Source organism: Theropithecus gelada, chromosome 5, assembly GCF_003255815.1.
Source record: "Theropithecus gelada isolate Dixy chromosome 5, Tgel_1.0, whole genome shotgun sequence".
NCBI lineage: Eukaryota > Metazoa > Chordata > Mammalia > Primates > Cercopithecidae > Theropithecus > Theropithecus gelada.
The window spans coordinates 43706067-43722805 of record NC_037672.1 but is presented as its reverse complement, the minus strand read 5'-3'; the positions used below and the strand labels follow the sequence as shown (position 1 = coordinate 43722805).

The following is a 16739-nucleotide window of genomic DNA, read 5'->3' as shown; positions in this document are numbered from 1 at the left end:
AAGGAAAAAAAAAAAACACCAAAAAAAAAAAAAAAAAAAAAAAAAAAAAGAACAAGAAATAACAGGGATAAAAGATACATTTCATAACGATAAAGGGGTCATTTCATCAACAGGATTTAACAATCTATAAAGAAAAGCAAAGAAGTTATTACCATAATAATCAGGATAGTGTTTAACTGTAGGGGAGAAGGAAAATGTTGAAATAAAAAATACCAAAAAGAACTTTTTGGAATGTTCTATCTCCATTTTTTTCGCTTTTTGTTTTTAGTTTCCTGTACCCACTGATGGCAAATCTATTTTTTAACTGAATATCTTCTTTTTAAGATCTACATTTATATTTTATGTGGTTTTCTATGTAAGTATTCTATCTCATAATAAAAGGGTTTTAAGTTTAGGTTCATATGAACATTAAGGTAATCTGAGAGAAATATGAAAACTAAGAAAGTGAAACCCATGCTACTTCTGAGGTAGTTGGCATCAGAACACAGCAGGGCCCCTAAATGAATCTACCTTAAACAAATGTAAAATTAGTTGGAGAGTACTGAAATTCATACAAAAGTTAAAAAACACACACACTAGGCATGTACTCAATGTATTATTAATACTATTAATGGTAGAATATATATATATACACACACACACACACACACACATACATATATGAAATAATTGGGCAACAAAGAGAATCAAGAAAGCTGGCACTCATAAAATCTTCATTGAAGTTTTCCAAAATTAATTATATAGAATCTTTTGTCAATAAAAGTATACAAGAAATATTGAGCACAAGTAAAACTACAAAAAAATTTAAATGTTTATAATGATACACTCCATGAGAAGGAACTTACTTGTTTATTTATTCATAACTGTGTGCCTAATATTTACAGTGAGGGTGACCAATTAACAAATGATCTTCTAAACTAGTCATCCATTCTGTAATAGTGAATGTTCTATTATGTATGGGAGACATGCATGTATGACAGGCAGTGAGGGTACAATAATGAATAAGATAAAACCCTGCCCTCAAATAGTTGGTAAGCCTGACAAATAGACAATTATGCTACAAAAAGCACCGCCAATAATTAAGGTATAAAATATAGAAGAGGGTTCTGGGGAATTAGAGATGGTAGAGTTTGATATGGGACATATGGCTATATTGACATGTGAAGTGCCAACTACAAATTATAAATCAAACTGACAGAAAGAAGAAATTAAGTATATAGAAGAAGAGATTTGAGAAGAAAGAAATGAGTTCAGTTTGGGATATATTGAGTTTGAGGCACCAACAGAGAAAGATAAATCAAACTGGTATGAAGCAATAGTCAGTCTATGCTGAAAGAGAAAGTGGGCAGTATGTGATTAAAGGACAAATTCTATAGCCACAACTACAGCCACAAAAGAAAGAAAAGGACATTTTTCACATATAAGCAGTAATTAGATCTTTGAAACATGTACTCATCTTCAGGACAACAACATATACAGCAATCACATACATATTATTATCTAAACTTTAAAAGAGACAGATTGCATTCCCTGATGCAGCTATATTCTGATAGGCTAAAAAGATAAAATTATCATTGTTGACATAAGCACATAGGCACAAGTATGAGGCCATAGCCAACTTATCCTTCTGTGGCCAATAAAGCTAACCACTCCCCAACCAAAAAAGAAATCTGGGAAAGAATATTTTTAGGAGATGATGGCACCCAGCTTAGCTAACTAACAGAGAACCAATAGATATACACAGCTGATATTTATTATATAAATAAGCCAAAAAGCAATGAAATGCTCCCTGGCACAACAATGCCAGGAGTAGTCACATTAGTAAAAGGAGTATGTTTTTATCACATGATACTAGGCTGGTTGTCTCTGGGGAATATTTACTTTAATAAGAGATGTTTGCTTCTCAGGTAATCGTGAGAAAATCAGGCATAGCTCTCACTAATCTGGAATTTGAGTATCCAATCTCTCCCACCTCATGAAAGCAGAAAGAAAAACAGCTTAGTCCTGTCCCCTCAGGTTGCAATTCCTGGGTAGAAGAGAGTCTCCCTGATCAAATGGCCTACAGCCAATGAAATAGTTTCAATTAAGGTAAAAAGAATTTCCTGAGGAAAATGTAGAGCCAATATCCTGAAGGACTCGCCTGGCCAAGCAGGCTACAGTGAGGGGACAGCGGGAGAGCAGCAGTTAGGGGAGAAAGGTTGGGAATAAAGAGTATCGGTATCTAGGGCTCTAAGGTATTTTCCTCTTGCGAAATTCAAAGTAATAAGTAAGTTATATAAAGCCCCTACATCTGTTCTTCCCACACCATGATCCACAAAATGAACCTGACCCTTAGCTAAAATAGTTGTACACTTCTGCATAGTCCCATGTGTTACTGGTCCTAAAGGTAGATGAGGTAGTATGTACCTAGGAAAGAGATGGTAGCTCCTTTTAAATTATCTTCCAGAGAATCCAGCAGAGAAATCACCAAAGACACACCTGTTCCTTCTACTGATTTTCAGCATATTCTCTCTTAGTATTGCTAAAAAACATACAGGATGCAGCTGCTCAAATTTCCCCAGCATGGAATTTCATACTTTATCTCACAGATCAACAAGACACAATCCTATAAAACAGTAAAAGGGTTTTACCACACGCTCCTTACTTCTCTCTAAGCAAAGTTACAAGAGTTTTAAATTACGCTATATGTGGCTCATTATATTTTAATTTTATTTCAAGATTACTGTTTGTTTTTTAACTTACGTGTTATGGTATTCAGCTAAAAACTAGGAATAATGGAGTAAAGATCATGGTTATTGCCCTCAAGCAGCTCACATTTTAGTGGGTCTGCCAGATAAGTTAACAATAATTACAATATAGAATCAAAGTGCTATAAAAGCCATTAAGGAGTCAGAGAAGAAAAACCTGAGAAAAAGTAGAGCCCGTGAACAACTTCACCTTAGCTGAATCTCAAAGAAAAAATAAGAATTAGCCAAGTGAAGAAAGAAAACAGTGTACTGGGCAAAAGTATCAGCAGATACAGAGGCACAGAGGTGAGTGAGCATGAACTTAAGAAAACCGTAAAATTGAAATTGCTGAAATGTAGGTCAGGTGGAGGTGGAGGTGTGGGAGATGAGGTCAGGGTCCAGAACATGAAGAACATTATAAACCATGTTAAGGAGTTCAGATTTTAACCTTGATGTTACAAAGGATTTTTTTTCACAAATAACGTAATATATCTTAGAAAGATCACTCTTGCCACAAGATAGAAGATGGATTGAAGACTGAAATAAGGAAAAACAAGTAATATTTTATAGGTTTAATTCAAAATAGAAATAATGAGAGCTTGAACTAAGTCAAGGACAGCTAAATGGAAAAGAGGAACTAATCAAAGAGGCACTGAGAAGATAGAATCATTAGGTGTTAATGATCAACAGGAGTAGTCAGGGAGAAAAGAGTCTAGAATAATTCCAAAACTTAAAAGTTTATCATAAACTAATAGGGAATTTTCAAAAAGGGACCGGTATTGCTGGAAAAAATTATGAGCTCAGACACTTAAAACTTTGATGCCAGACTATCTAGGTAGAGATGTTCAAAAAAGTAAGTGGTTATGACTCAAGGACATCAACAGCAACAACAACAAAAAAAGAATTAAAAAGAAAAGAAAAACAAACAAAAGTGACTAGCAGTGTTGAAGGCCGAAATATTAGGAGAAAGATCATCTTAGAGACATAAATCACCTATATCTCTTAAGATTTCCTTCTGGGAGTCATCAGAATCAGAATATGGATAGTAGTCTATGAACACAAATGAGAAAGTACATATGACAAAAGCAACAAGCAAAGGATAGAAAGTACAGTATATAAACATTTAAAGATGTTTCAAATGAGAACTAAGTTCTGATTTTTTTTTTTATCTTGCCCAAATTCCTATCTAAGGGGTCTAGGGAGTCATGCCTTACAAACTATAAATTCTCATCAGATGGGTTTTATTTAACCCTATATATCACGACTTACTTTCCAATCTGACTCTGGAATGACATTATGAGACAAGGAAGAAAGTCAAAATGTTTTACCCAAAAATATGTTTCTTGCCATACCTTGAAATTGCCCTGCAAAGTCTCTCATGGGAAAAATCAACATTCTATAGAGAATTCCCTTTCCCCTTCATTTTCTTTCCTTTCCAGACACAGGAGATAATCAACTAAGAGCCAGCAACCCTTTTGGGTCTGATAAGAAGCATTTTAAAACCTGCACTTTCTCTCTGAAGTCTGCTATCTGAGCAATTCCTCTGCACAACAAAACTTGGTCTCCACAATCCTTTATCTAACCTGAACATTCCTTTTGATGCCAGTCTTCAGATAAACTCAACCAATTGTCAACCAGAAAATGTTTACATTTACCTAAAGCCTGGAAGCCCCCACTTTTGAGTTGTCCCACCTTTCTGAACGAAACCAATGTTATTTATTACGTGTATCTGATTCATGCCTCATGCCTCCCTGAAATACATAAAACGAAGCTGTACCCCAACCACCTTGGGCATATGTTCTCAGGACCTCCTGAGGGCTGTGTCACAGGCCATGGTCACTCATATTTGGCTCCGAATAAATCTCTTAAAATATTTTACAGAGTTTGACTCTTTTCATCAACAAGAAACATAAAAACATTTAAAGAAGGCCATGAAGGACTGCTTGGAGAGGGGGAGAAAATGTTGCCCTGATTCAGCATTTAATAAATGTTTATTAGGTCCCAACCACATCCCAGACACTCTTCCAAGACAGTAGTTGGAAAAAAAAAAAAAAAAAAAAAAAACAGGAGAAAATGATGTTACATTTTGGAAAGAAGTGTTTCCAAGAAGCAAGTGGTCAGTTGTGTCAAAATGAAGGATTGCAAAGTGTCATAGGCGGTCATTGTTAGCCACCTATGACTATTGTTGGGGGAATTAATGCTTATAATGCCCAACTCCATTAAAATAAAGACATAGAATAAGCTGCAAGAATAGCGATATCAGATGCTGTGAAGCAGTACAATTCAACATGTGAAACACTGACAGAAGTCAAATTTGTACTCCACCCCAAGAAACCTAAACCAATCCTTATCTGATCAGTCATGTAACAGAATAATGGATCCTGGCATTTGCTGGAAAACACATAGCGTAGGTATGGGGAAAATGCAAGTTAAGAAAAACTATCATTTGGACGGTATTAAGCTCCAGAAAATCATCAGAATAGAAAAAGTAGAAAGCAAAATCGATGTATTTATTTTTGCCCACTTCACTGGTCAAAAATATAGCTTTTCTTTACAGAATGTGGAGAAAAGGGGCTCCCCTGAAGTGTGTTAGAAGATGAGGATGGTCAGAAAAATCTGTCTGGGGAAAAAAAAAAAAAAGGAACTATCTTTAAATAATACTGCAAAATAGAAATATAAGCTGCATCTTAGTAAATAAATGTCTCCGGTCAATGGGAGGAAAGGTGTGAGGCAGGCAGGATTACAAAGCAATGAGACAGTGGGAGGTAAGGGCACAGGATTTGGGGACTCATGTAGTCAACAGAGCCAGGAAATCATCCTAGACCTAAACTGCACAATCAAAAGTAGGATGTAAACAACTATTGTCGAATCAAAAGTCCTAGACATATGCTCACCAGCCTTTTGAAATGGGACAAGTGATACCAGCAATCTCAACTGTAAAATAAAAGTATAGTGTTTTCCCTGCCTACTTCATGTTTTGTTACATTTACAAAATGGTGCTATTCCGCTCTACGTTTAACTCACAAACACGCAGAAGGGGAGCGGGCTGAAGATGGGATGCCTGTCACAGGAGATCTGCCTCTCCCTACATCTTACCTGTTGCCTGCTGCTTCAGGAAAGGTACCTGGTAGGATCCAGGACCCACATGGGCCTCAGTGCTGCCACCTTCAGCCAATTTGAGCAGGCGGGGAGCCCGATCATACATAGTGCTCGGGGTGGTGGGGGCGCTGGGGAAGGGCAGGTGCCGAAAACGATAAAAACAAGGCGGCTACAGGTGTGGAGAAAAAGGAAGCCGGCACCAGTCTGGGGAGGCCGGGACAGAACTTCCGTAAATAGAGAAATTAGCATTGGGGTTGTCTCTCCGCCCGCTCATTGGTATCAGATTTCCTCAAATCGATTTCTAGCCCTGTGGTAAAGTAGAGGGGTGAGCGACTAGAGATTAGACGTCTCACACAATCACCAGTTTGCCAGGCACGCTCCACCAAAATTGGGGATTAGGGATTAGATGCTCGCCCTGGTGCTTCCGGCCCTGACTCCGCCCACTTCTCTCCGCCCGGAAGCCTGGGGAAGAGGCGGGCCCAGTCTCTAGGGAGCTAGGTAGAGGCACCTCCCTGGGCAGAGCCCTCGGAGCATGCGCGGTGAACCGTGAACCTTCCACAGCTCTCTCCACCCGGAGCCCGGCGCACCTTGAAGAAGGCAGGACTAAACGTCGTAGCTCTTGGGATCCCGGTAACTACTTAGGTCTTTAATTTTTTAAGTGTGCAGAAGAACCTTAAAAAACGCGTTAGGAAGGGTGAGGACTAACTTGACCTTGATCTGCTTCCCGACTCAACAGAACCTAGGAAAGAAAAAAGCAGTAGCATGAAGCAGAGAGCTTGGGGTTCCGCAAGTTCTCCCCGGATGCTACTGCAACTCCACTCGTACTCACAGAGGAAAAGCACCTCTGATCTTAACCCGTAGATAGTCCAAACTAAGACAAACCCAGGGGTTAGGGCGGTGACAAGAAATGGGGAGCCCAGAAAAAAAATCACAAAGAAGATAAGGGTAAAAAAGAAAAAAAAGAAAGAAAGAAATGGGGACCCCAGGAAAGGAGGCATAAAGCTCACCAACTGAAGCCGGGCAAATGGCGAAAACTGCCGCTTTTGTCGGATGCCAGGCAACCACAATATTGATTCATCTCTTTATAAAGCAAAGCGAAGGCACTGAAAAAGCTCAGTCCACCCCCACTAAACCATGGGTCTCAACCTTGGGCAAAAGAAACCTAGCTTGTCCTTGGGAGCTTAAGGAATCTATGTCAGAATCCACCTCTGCTTCTCGCAGGCTGTTTTTCCCGGGAAGAATTCTGTCCAGATTCTAAATATCCTCAAAGGCTTAGACGAATCCTACCTTGATCCTATCTCGCTTCCGAATGATCTACAGTACTTTAATTTGTTCCTACTACAAGTTTTTATAGTTTTCATATTCTGTAGTACATACGCGATTTGCTACTCAATTCTATGCAACATTTACTGTGGCTTCATTGTGCCATATATGTCGGAACCCACTCCTTGCGAGGCTATATGCTTCTCAAGGATGTATCTGTAATATCTTTTTTCCTGTTCATTAGCTAGCTAAATTATTTATGCACTTAAAAAACAAGAATTGGTGTATACTATAGGTTCCATCCCTTCTAAGTTATGAGGATGCAAAAGCATAAGAAAGTCCCTGCCCTCAGGTGTTCTCTCTCTAATGGGGAGAGACGTATAATCCAAAACGAGAGGTGGCAAAGATTTTTTTTAATGGCAGGAAAACGAATATTGTAATATTTTGGAAACTTCTCACCAACTTCGATTCTGCCTGCATTCTGTCAGAAACCCTCATAATTCTCTCAACGTTATTTTAACCTTATTTTCCAAACTGCCACCTATACCCATTCAGAAGAGCTAGATATTTACTATGACATATTAGAAAGAGTCACAGAGATGAAAGAGAAAAATTCATGTGCTCTGTATGACAATCCAGTGGTGCTTGTAAATTTGCCCGCTATGTCCTTAAGGACATCATTTGCCCTTGATGATCCAAACAAAGCTATCAACCCAAACTGCAAACTCAGGTCTAGGCCGTGGTTGCCGTAGGGACTGATGCAGAATTTCATGCCCCGTCTGGCCATTCTGTCTGCAGCAGTCTGCATTATTGTTTGCTGGGATATACATATTTTTGGAGATTGGAAATGGAAATGGTAAAGCCGACTTTATATGCTTTCTGTGTGATTTGATTTTCAGCCATTGAACGTAACCTAACTTAGACAAAGGGAGTTCTTCTTTGCACCTCCCTAGCTCATTTGCAGGCCTCTAAGGGAGAGTTTCTAACTGAGTACCACCTAGGAATACATTTACCTTGCCTGCCTCCTGAGTGAATGCTTTTTCCTCAAGGCTTCACAGAAATGGGTAGTTGATCAGTGGCAGGACTCCAGCGTTTCTGGGTCTTCTGGCCAGATCCTACCTAAATATTACACCACTGACGTACAACCTATATACTCTTCATAATTTGGTAATAATTGGTCTCTCAAAATTCTGCATTCTTAACAAAAAAATCTTTCTTTTAAAAGTTTCTATGAGGCCAGGTGCAGTGGTTCACACCTGTAATCCTGAATCCTAGCACTTTGGGAAGCCCAGGGGGGAGGATTGCTTGAGGCCAGAAGTTCAAGGCCAGCCTGAGCAACATAGGGAGATTCCACCTGCACAAAAAGAAAAAAAAATTTAAAAATTAGCCAAGTAGGAGTTTGAGATTACAGTGAGCTATGATGGTTCCACCGTACTCCAGCCTGGAAGACAAAGCAAGACCCTGTCTTAAAAGAAAATTGTTTTAGTATGAAAATTTCTATTTCCTTGATGACTGTGGCTATGCTCTCTATATTTCCCAGCTATTATTTCCTCCTTATGGTTCAGTAATGAGAATGATACACAGTATTTCAAGATTGGAAAATATTTTTTAATGAGAAAAATAAATCTTTCTCATTTTCTCATTGTAAATATTTATTCAATAGTCTGGAATTAGTATACTACTAAAAAAATTAATATGTTAACACAGAATTATAATTACATATAAATATGAAATAATGTGGTTCAGCATTTCTAAATTCCTACAAAAGTTTTGATGCTAATTAACCACACTATATAACCATTTTACTATATTAGTAATTCCATAGATGGAACCTATGTTTGAGCTAAGATTTATTTGAGTTCAAAATTTGAGTTCTTTCCATTTCTCCCTGCTGGCTTATACCAGAATAAACTTCAAAATGAAGCTTGAACAAGAACAAAGCCCAAGAAATTAAACTAATTCAATATTGAATATGTTGGCTGCAATGAAGAACAGAAAAAGCATATTAGGTAAAAACTAAAATCCAAATAAAGTATGGAGTTTAGTTAATAACAATGTATTAATATTGCTTCATTGTTTCTTCCTGCTTGCTAATTCCATCTGCACATACACACACACACACAAATTTTTGTGAAGACAGGGTATTGCTTTGTCTTTCAGGCTGGAATACCATGGCACTATTATAGTTCACTGTAATCTCAAACTCCTGCCTGCTATAGGAGCAAATAGCAGAAACTCTCTGTGGGTTATAGATTGGGTATCTCTCTGTACTTTGTAATTTTTCTAAAAATCTAAAACTTTTCTGAAATAAAATATTAGTTAAAAAACAGGCATGAATACCAGATGAAAATTACAACTAAGTCTTGCATAACTTAAAAAACAAATAATTCCAATGTTATTTAAAATATTCCATATTATAAAGAAAAAATTCCTTCCATTTTATTCATGAATGTATATAACTTTAATACTAAAACATGTTTAAGAATCTACCAAAAAGGAATAATACAATCAATCTCTATCACAAATATGTATCTAACAAATAAAATGAAACAATAGCAAACAGAATCTGGCAATGCTTTTATAGGATAATATGTTAAGACCAAATAAGTAACTTCTCTAATTGCCCGGATAATTCAGTTTTAGAAAACACTACATAATCTTCTACATTAATAAATTATCAAAGAAAATAATATATGTTCATATCAATAGATGAAGAAAAGACAGTTGAGTGATCCTCCTACCTAGGCCTCCCAAAGTGGAAAAAAAAAAAAAAAAAAAGCATTTGATGAAATTAAAGAGCTATTTGTAATGATAATTCTACATTTAATGGAAATTGAGGAATACTATTTTAATATAATAAAAAATACCTTAAAAATTAAAATCAATAAGTGTTATCCCAACCAGGAAATACTAAAACTATTTCAATTAAAATAAAAAATAAATAGAAATGCCTCTATTATTATTACTATTATCTAATAATGGTGTGTCATGCTTGCTTCGACAGTACATATACTAAAATAATGGTGTGTCTATTGAATACAACAAAATTAAGTAAAATAACTGATAGTTGGAAAGAAAGATATAAAAATATCTCTTTTTGCCTATGATGTAATTGGACGCCAAATAGTACAGGAAAATGCAATAAATTACCCTAGGATTACAAGAGAATTAAGTATAGTGACCATATTAAAGTTAAACATATAAAAATCAGTAGTTTTTATCTATCCTAACAATTACCTAAAAAGGAAATTGGAAAAAAATCTCATTTTCAATAAAGACAAAAATAATGACAGAATTACGCAAAGGAAACGCATAGAATATAAACAAAGAAGATAGGAACAAATGGAAAGACATCAAAGTGAAATAGGAAAACAATATTAAAATATCAATTCTCCCAAAATTAATATATGATTTCAATTAGAATTCACCTTTTTTTGATATAATAATGTGGGGGAATAGAGTATGAGAAAAAGAATGGTGAAGAATAACTCTGATTTCCATGTATCAGAAGATATATTGGCTGTAAAGCCATTATAATCAAATCAATGTGGCGTTGGCATAGTAAAAGACCAGGAGAACTAAAGAAAGAATCCAGAAATGTTTTCTAGTGTGTGTATGTTAATTTGCTCGTGTGTGTTTGTCTGTGTGGTGTGCGTGTATGTTCCAATAAAACTTTATGGGCACTGAAATTTGAATTTCGTGTGAATTTCACATGTCATAAAATATTATTCTTTAAAAAATTTTTTCAACCATCTAAGAATGTAAAAAACATTTTTGTAATGGTATGAGAATAAGGAAAACAATAACAAATGCAGTACTTTCTTTTTAAAAGTATGAATGGAATGGTAAGGCATTTTACTTTTCCTTCTAAGAACGTCAAATGAATAATAAATAAAAAGTCCTTTTAAAGTATGGTGTGTGCTTTTAGAAACTGAAAATTGATGAATTTGGCACTGCTCATTCTTTTTATTCAGTATGTTAAAAATGGAAACTGTATTGAGGTTCAAATCTCAGTAGCTCAACTTATAAATTGTTGACAACAAAATTTAAGAATATATTTACATGGCATTTATCAAAAGCTACCCTCTTGCATAATGGTCCCAAAGGAGTTTATTATAGTTTTAGGAGATTCTCAGTTGTTGGGATTCTGTCTCAGCATGGTACAGTGTTTTATTAAACATAGGTAACTATATTTTTCTATTATATATACAAATCACATTAAATTGATTTGTAGTTCTCATTGATTCAGAGGCTAAAGCTAGCCTGACTTCAGCTAAGTACTTTAAAAATCATTACCTTGAATAATATTCAGCCTTAAAAAGGAAGGAAATCCTGTCACATGCTACACTTATTTTAATCTTCAAACTTTGAGATTCTAGGAACTGAAAAATAGATCTTAAAAAAAAAACAAGGGTTTTTATTTTTAGTAAAGGGCACTAGATGGCACAATTCCACCAACTTATGCTAATAAAATCACTCATCCTTTTATTCACATATAAAATAATTTAGCTTTATAGTTACACCTAAATAATTTAACAAAAAACCTATATAACAAATATAAAAGTTCTTGAAAATATAATATTTCTAATATACAACATTTTATATCCTTATTCATGAACAGAATAACCAGAATCCCAACCCTGCATGAATAATTTAAGTTACCCAAAGTAAGTAAGTGTCTCTCTATAATAAAATGCACCAAAAACTTACAGATATTGAACATTGATTTGTATTAAATATACATTTTTTATAATAATATATTAAATAATATTTATTAATAATATAAAACTATCAAACAATAAAGTAGATTTAATAAAGTATATTAAATATAATATAAAACTCTATCAAACAATAAAGTGAACTGGTGGTTCCATTGACTACAAATGCTTAAAATAAGGTACCAGAAAGACTATCTAAACGCTCACAAGTCTCATTTATTTTTACTAACTGCTTGCCTTAGACCTTAGTTTCCTCAAGCCTAAAAATGAAAAAGCTTATCTAGAAACAGTAGGAAATGATTAAAGTCTACTTGATTTACCATTCAGTCGACCTGTTATTCCTTTAAAGTACCATATTTACCACAAAAGTCCCAGATCTGTCCAGTGTTTTTACTATCACTTCATTTCCTAGGATTACTTATAGTTCAGAGAGCTTATCAGTTCTTGAACTACGTTTTGACATATGAGACGTAGCACGTCAGCCAAACAAACAGAATGTACACTGCACTTGTACCATCTTCCAACTGTGGCTTAGGATCTTGGAGCAGACCTGCCTTGCCATTAGATGGCAAACACTCCTGCTAGGTGGTGCAATCAACAGCAGTAGAAAGAGGTTCTAAGAGAGAAATGCCCCTACTTAGATATTCTTTTCCAATGAAAAAGAATATCTTAGGAGGAAAGTCATCATCTTGGGCAAAGGTAACAGCTTCTAGAAGGTCACATATAAAGAGGGAATAGAGAAGATGACATCTACCTTTCTAGATACACTGTCGCAAGTTAGTCTACGTATTAATGGAGGGACATGGTATACAGCTAGATTTCTTTTTACATTGCAACAAACTAGACAGAGCAGGGTGGTGGATGTGGAGGGGACTGGGAGTGAAAAGAAGTTACAATTCCTACAGAGGAACTCTTAAAGAAGTAAGGGAGACCGTTGTAGGTTGTGTCTATAAATGGTTTCTCAATGGTAATACTAAGTGGGCAGTGATTTCTTACAGGAAGTTGTTCCCAGGTATCTAAGGCAGCTTATCTATAACAGGTGGACTAATATTCTCTCTATATCTGCCATAATCCTATTAAATGTTTTACAGAAAGACTTGTAAGAAACCCAAATTATAGCCATAATGCTGCTGTTATCAGCTCAACAAGTTAATCAGCTCTCTCTCTCGCTTTTTTTTTTTTGAGACAGAGTCTTGCTCTGTCACCCAGGCTGGAGTGCAGTGCCGTGATCTCCGCTCACTGCAACCTCTGCCTCCCAGGTTCAAGTGATTCTCCTGCCTCAGCCTCCCGAGTAGCTGGGACTACAGGTGTCCGCCACCATGCCCAGCTGATATTTTGTATGTTTAGTAGAGACAGGGTTTCACCATGTTAGCCAGGATGGTCTCAATCTCCTGACCTCATGATCTGCCCACCTCGGCCTCCCAAAGTGCTGGGATTACAGGCGTGAACCACTGCGCCCAGCCAGCTCTCTCTTTTTAAGATAATTTACCATGACAGGATGGGGAGAATTTTTTGTTCTTGAATACTAGAACTGTACTTACACAGCCTCTTTTTTGTGTTTCCTAAAATAATTTTTAACCAGTATTCTAGCCAACATGTATTAAGCATCATGAAAAATAATGAGGAAAAGAGTACTATCCAGATGATAGTATTCTTTGTGAAAATAAAATATCAATATATGGTATAGAGAATATATGAACCCATTCAGTACTCTTAAGAGAAGCATTATAATGTGGTTACATAATGGACATTGTGGTTTATTCCCCAACATTTCCATTCCATCCCAGAAAGCTATCTGAGCAAATTATGGTAATTCAGTCCCCTTGTCATTGATTAATTCAGAAAAGGACATATGACCCAACTGTGGCTGTGGTAGGCATCACTCTAAAATGACTCCCCAGAGATTTCCCATTTAAATTCCTAAAAACTACAGATAAAATGAGATGTCATTCTCATGATTAAGTTTTGTTATAAGGCACAGCTTACCTAAAAATAGGGAGATTATCCAGATGGGCCACATCTAATTACACAAGCACTCAAAGCAGAGAGGTTTCTTCAGGTGATGGCAGAAGGGAAAGTCAGAGAGAGTTGAAGCATGAGAAGGATTCGAGGGAACCACCGGCTGAGGGATGCAGAGAGCCGCAAGGGGCTGAGAGGAATCCCCAGCTGAGAGCCCATGAGGAAACAAGGACCAAATCCTACAACCACAAAGAACAGGATTTTGTCAATGAACTTAGTGAGCTAAGTTCTACTTAGGAAGTAGATTCTTCCTCAAATCCTCCCAGCCCAGCCTAGCCTCCACTTTGGATTGGGCATTATAAGGCCCTAAGTAGAGAACCCAATTGAGCCCACCAGGACTCTGACCTACAGAACTGTGAGATAATAAATAAGTGTGGTTTTGTGCTACTAAATGTGTAGTAATTTGTTATGACAGCAGTAGAAAGCTAACACAGTAGCCAAAGAGTTGTAAAATAGAGCCTTCTAGGAGTTCTAGGGAAATTTTACTTATTTCTAAGTAAGTATTTCTAAGTATTTATTTTACTTATTTCTAAGAAAGAGTCATGGGACAAAATGGTGTCTCTTCTTTCTCTAGATATTGCATTGTCTAGGCATAATGACTAGAGCTGACTTGTTGATGTAGAGGATTATGTTGACAGAATTCCTGAAAGCTAGATCACCCTACAATCACATAATAAACCTTATGTGGCAATAATGTATAGGACGTAGGCAGAATAGAAATTGGGCAACTTTAGATCCTCATGCCATTGAAGAGATTAACCCTGGAGCTACTAATATGTGAGATAATAAATTTCTTTATTGTCTACATGAGTTTGAGTCGGAGTTTCTATTACTTACAGACAAAATATTTTAACTGATGGGCTTGTTGACATAAAACTAGTCAAATTATATCCAGAAACACAGTTTCAGGTGAAAGAACACTGGGCATAGAAATGAGACACAAGGCAATACCATAGTCTGTGGTCTGGTTGCTTATTACCTATATAACCGTGGGCAGGTTACCTAGTCTCACTGATCCTGTATTTCCTCCAGTAAAAAGCAGAAGTACTAATACCCAATTCACTGGGTTGTTGTGAGAATCACATATGATACAAATATGAAGTTTTGTAGCATAGCATCTGAAATACCATAATTATTCAACAAGGGGTCTTTGTCCCAAATAATATATAGGGCAAAAGAGGAAAATTTGTTCAGGAAGAAAAAAGTTAATCAAGAAAAATGGAAAGTTTTTTTAAAAAGATTTTTTTCTTAAAGGTATGGTAAGGGATGAATTTAGAGAATGTTAAATATGAGAGCCAAGTAATCTAATTTTATTGTTTTATTGTCTGGTATGATTCATATTAAAGTTAACAAAACTTTCAGAAAGAGAGAATTTTAAAATATGTTCGCTATGTTATAAACCAAATTATAATGTTAAAAGAAAGATAAAAGATTTTCTTAAAGTCATAAATACAGTTTGCAACCAAAGCAATTAATGTAACCAGTTTACATTGACTATTTTGTTCCATCATGTCATCTGATTGATTTAAATTTTAAAGGATTCACTAGTTGTTCTGAGATTAAAAGAGATATCTCATATTAAAAATAATCAGTTATTTTAGCACCTGTATGCTTTAAGAACTGAGTCACCAGATATCTGTATTAGTTTGCTAGGGTTGCTGTGACAAAGTAACCACAATCTGGGCAGCTTAAGTGACAGAATTTATTGTTTCACAGTTCTGGAGGATAGAAGTCCAAAATTAAGAGGTCAGCAGGATTGCTTCCTTCTGAGGGCTATGAGGGAATGATAAGTTCCAGGCTTCTCTCCTCGACTTGCAGATGATCCTCTTTTCCCTATGGTTCTTCACATCATCTTCCCTCTATGCACACCCATGTCTAAATTTCCTCTTCTTATCAGTACCCCAATCATACTGGATTAGGGACCACTTCGAATGCCTTATTTTAATTTCAGTACCTCTGTAAAACCCTTCTCTAAGTAAGGTCACATTGTGAGGTACTGGGAGTTAGGACTTCAACACATAAATTTGGGAAGACACAATTCAACTCATAACGCTATTTGAAACACATTCTCTGCCCTCAAGGAGCATTCAGCCTAATGTGTGATATACACATTTATTCTTTATCTTCTATTTATTCAACTTTGAATTTAAAGAAAAAACACTAAGTTGCTTTTGTAATGATGATAATATGTAGTACTCACATTGCATGAATTTTAGTTTCAGGTGTGTTTGGTATAATACCAAGTTGGTACTTTCTAAAAATAATTCTCTTAAATACATGTCTCAATATTCACTTGAATTAAATTATTTTTTCCTTTATCTTGAGAAATTGATTTAAATCTAATATATCCAGCTTAGTTATATATTTATTTAATTTCTCACACATGTAAGTATCTAATTTTCTTCCCTTTTAAATCTGCATATCTAATTAAATTGAACAATTCAAAAAATATTATAAGGAAGATATCTCTGTAATAACATGAAAAAATTCTACGTAATGCCAGTTTATATGGTTACAAAATGTAAAGTTTTGTCAACAAAAGTGAATTTTTATTTTCATGGTATGAAATGCCAAAACATTGACAATACTCAGGAATTTGTATCCAGTTAGTTAAATGAGTATAAATACGGGAAAGGTCAGGGTTGCTCTACAGACTTGGAAGTCAGCACACAAGATATATATTAAAACCATGTTAGCAGAAGCTGAGTGCAGTGGCTCATGCCTGTAATCCCAGCACTTTGAGAGGCCAAGACAGGGGGATCATTTGAGCCCAGGAGTATAAGACCAGCCTAGGCAATATAGCAAGAGCCTCTCTCTACAAAAAAATAAAAAACGTTAGCCAGACATGGTGGCACATGGCTGTAGTCACTACTACTCAGGATGCTGAGGTGGGAGGATCACTTGAGTCCAGGAC

General features: G+C 36.0%; 1 protein-coding gene across 1 annotated transcript in view; it reads right to left on the bottom strand.

Annotated features, from left to right (window-relative positions):
• The window catches only part of STPG2 (sperm tail PG-rich repeat containing 2), a 280714-nt gene extending 274447 nt beyond the window's left edge, over positions 1–6267 (bottom strand). Inside the window, exon 1 of the mRNA XM_025384813.1 lies at positions 5823–6267. Within this exon, the coding sequence (XP_025240598.1) occupies positions 5823–5931 (109 nt within the window). The 5' untranslated portion in view covers positions 5932–6267. The remainder of the gene's footprint in view (positions 1–5822) is intronic.
• Between the last annotated feature and the right edge of the window lie 10472 nt (positions 6268–16739).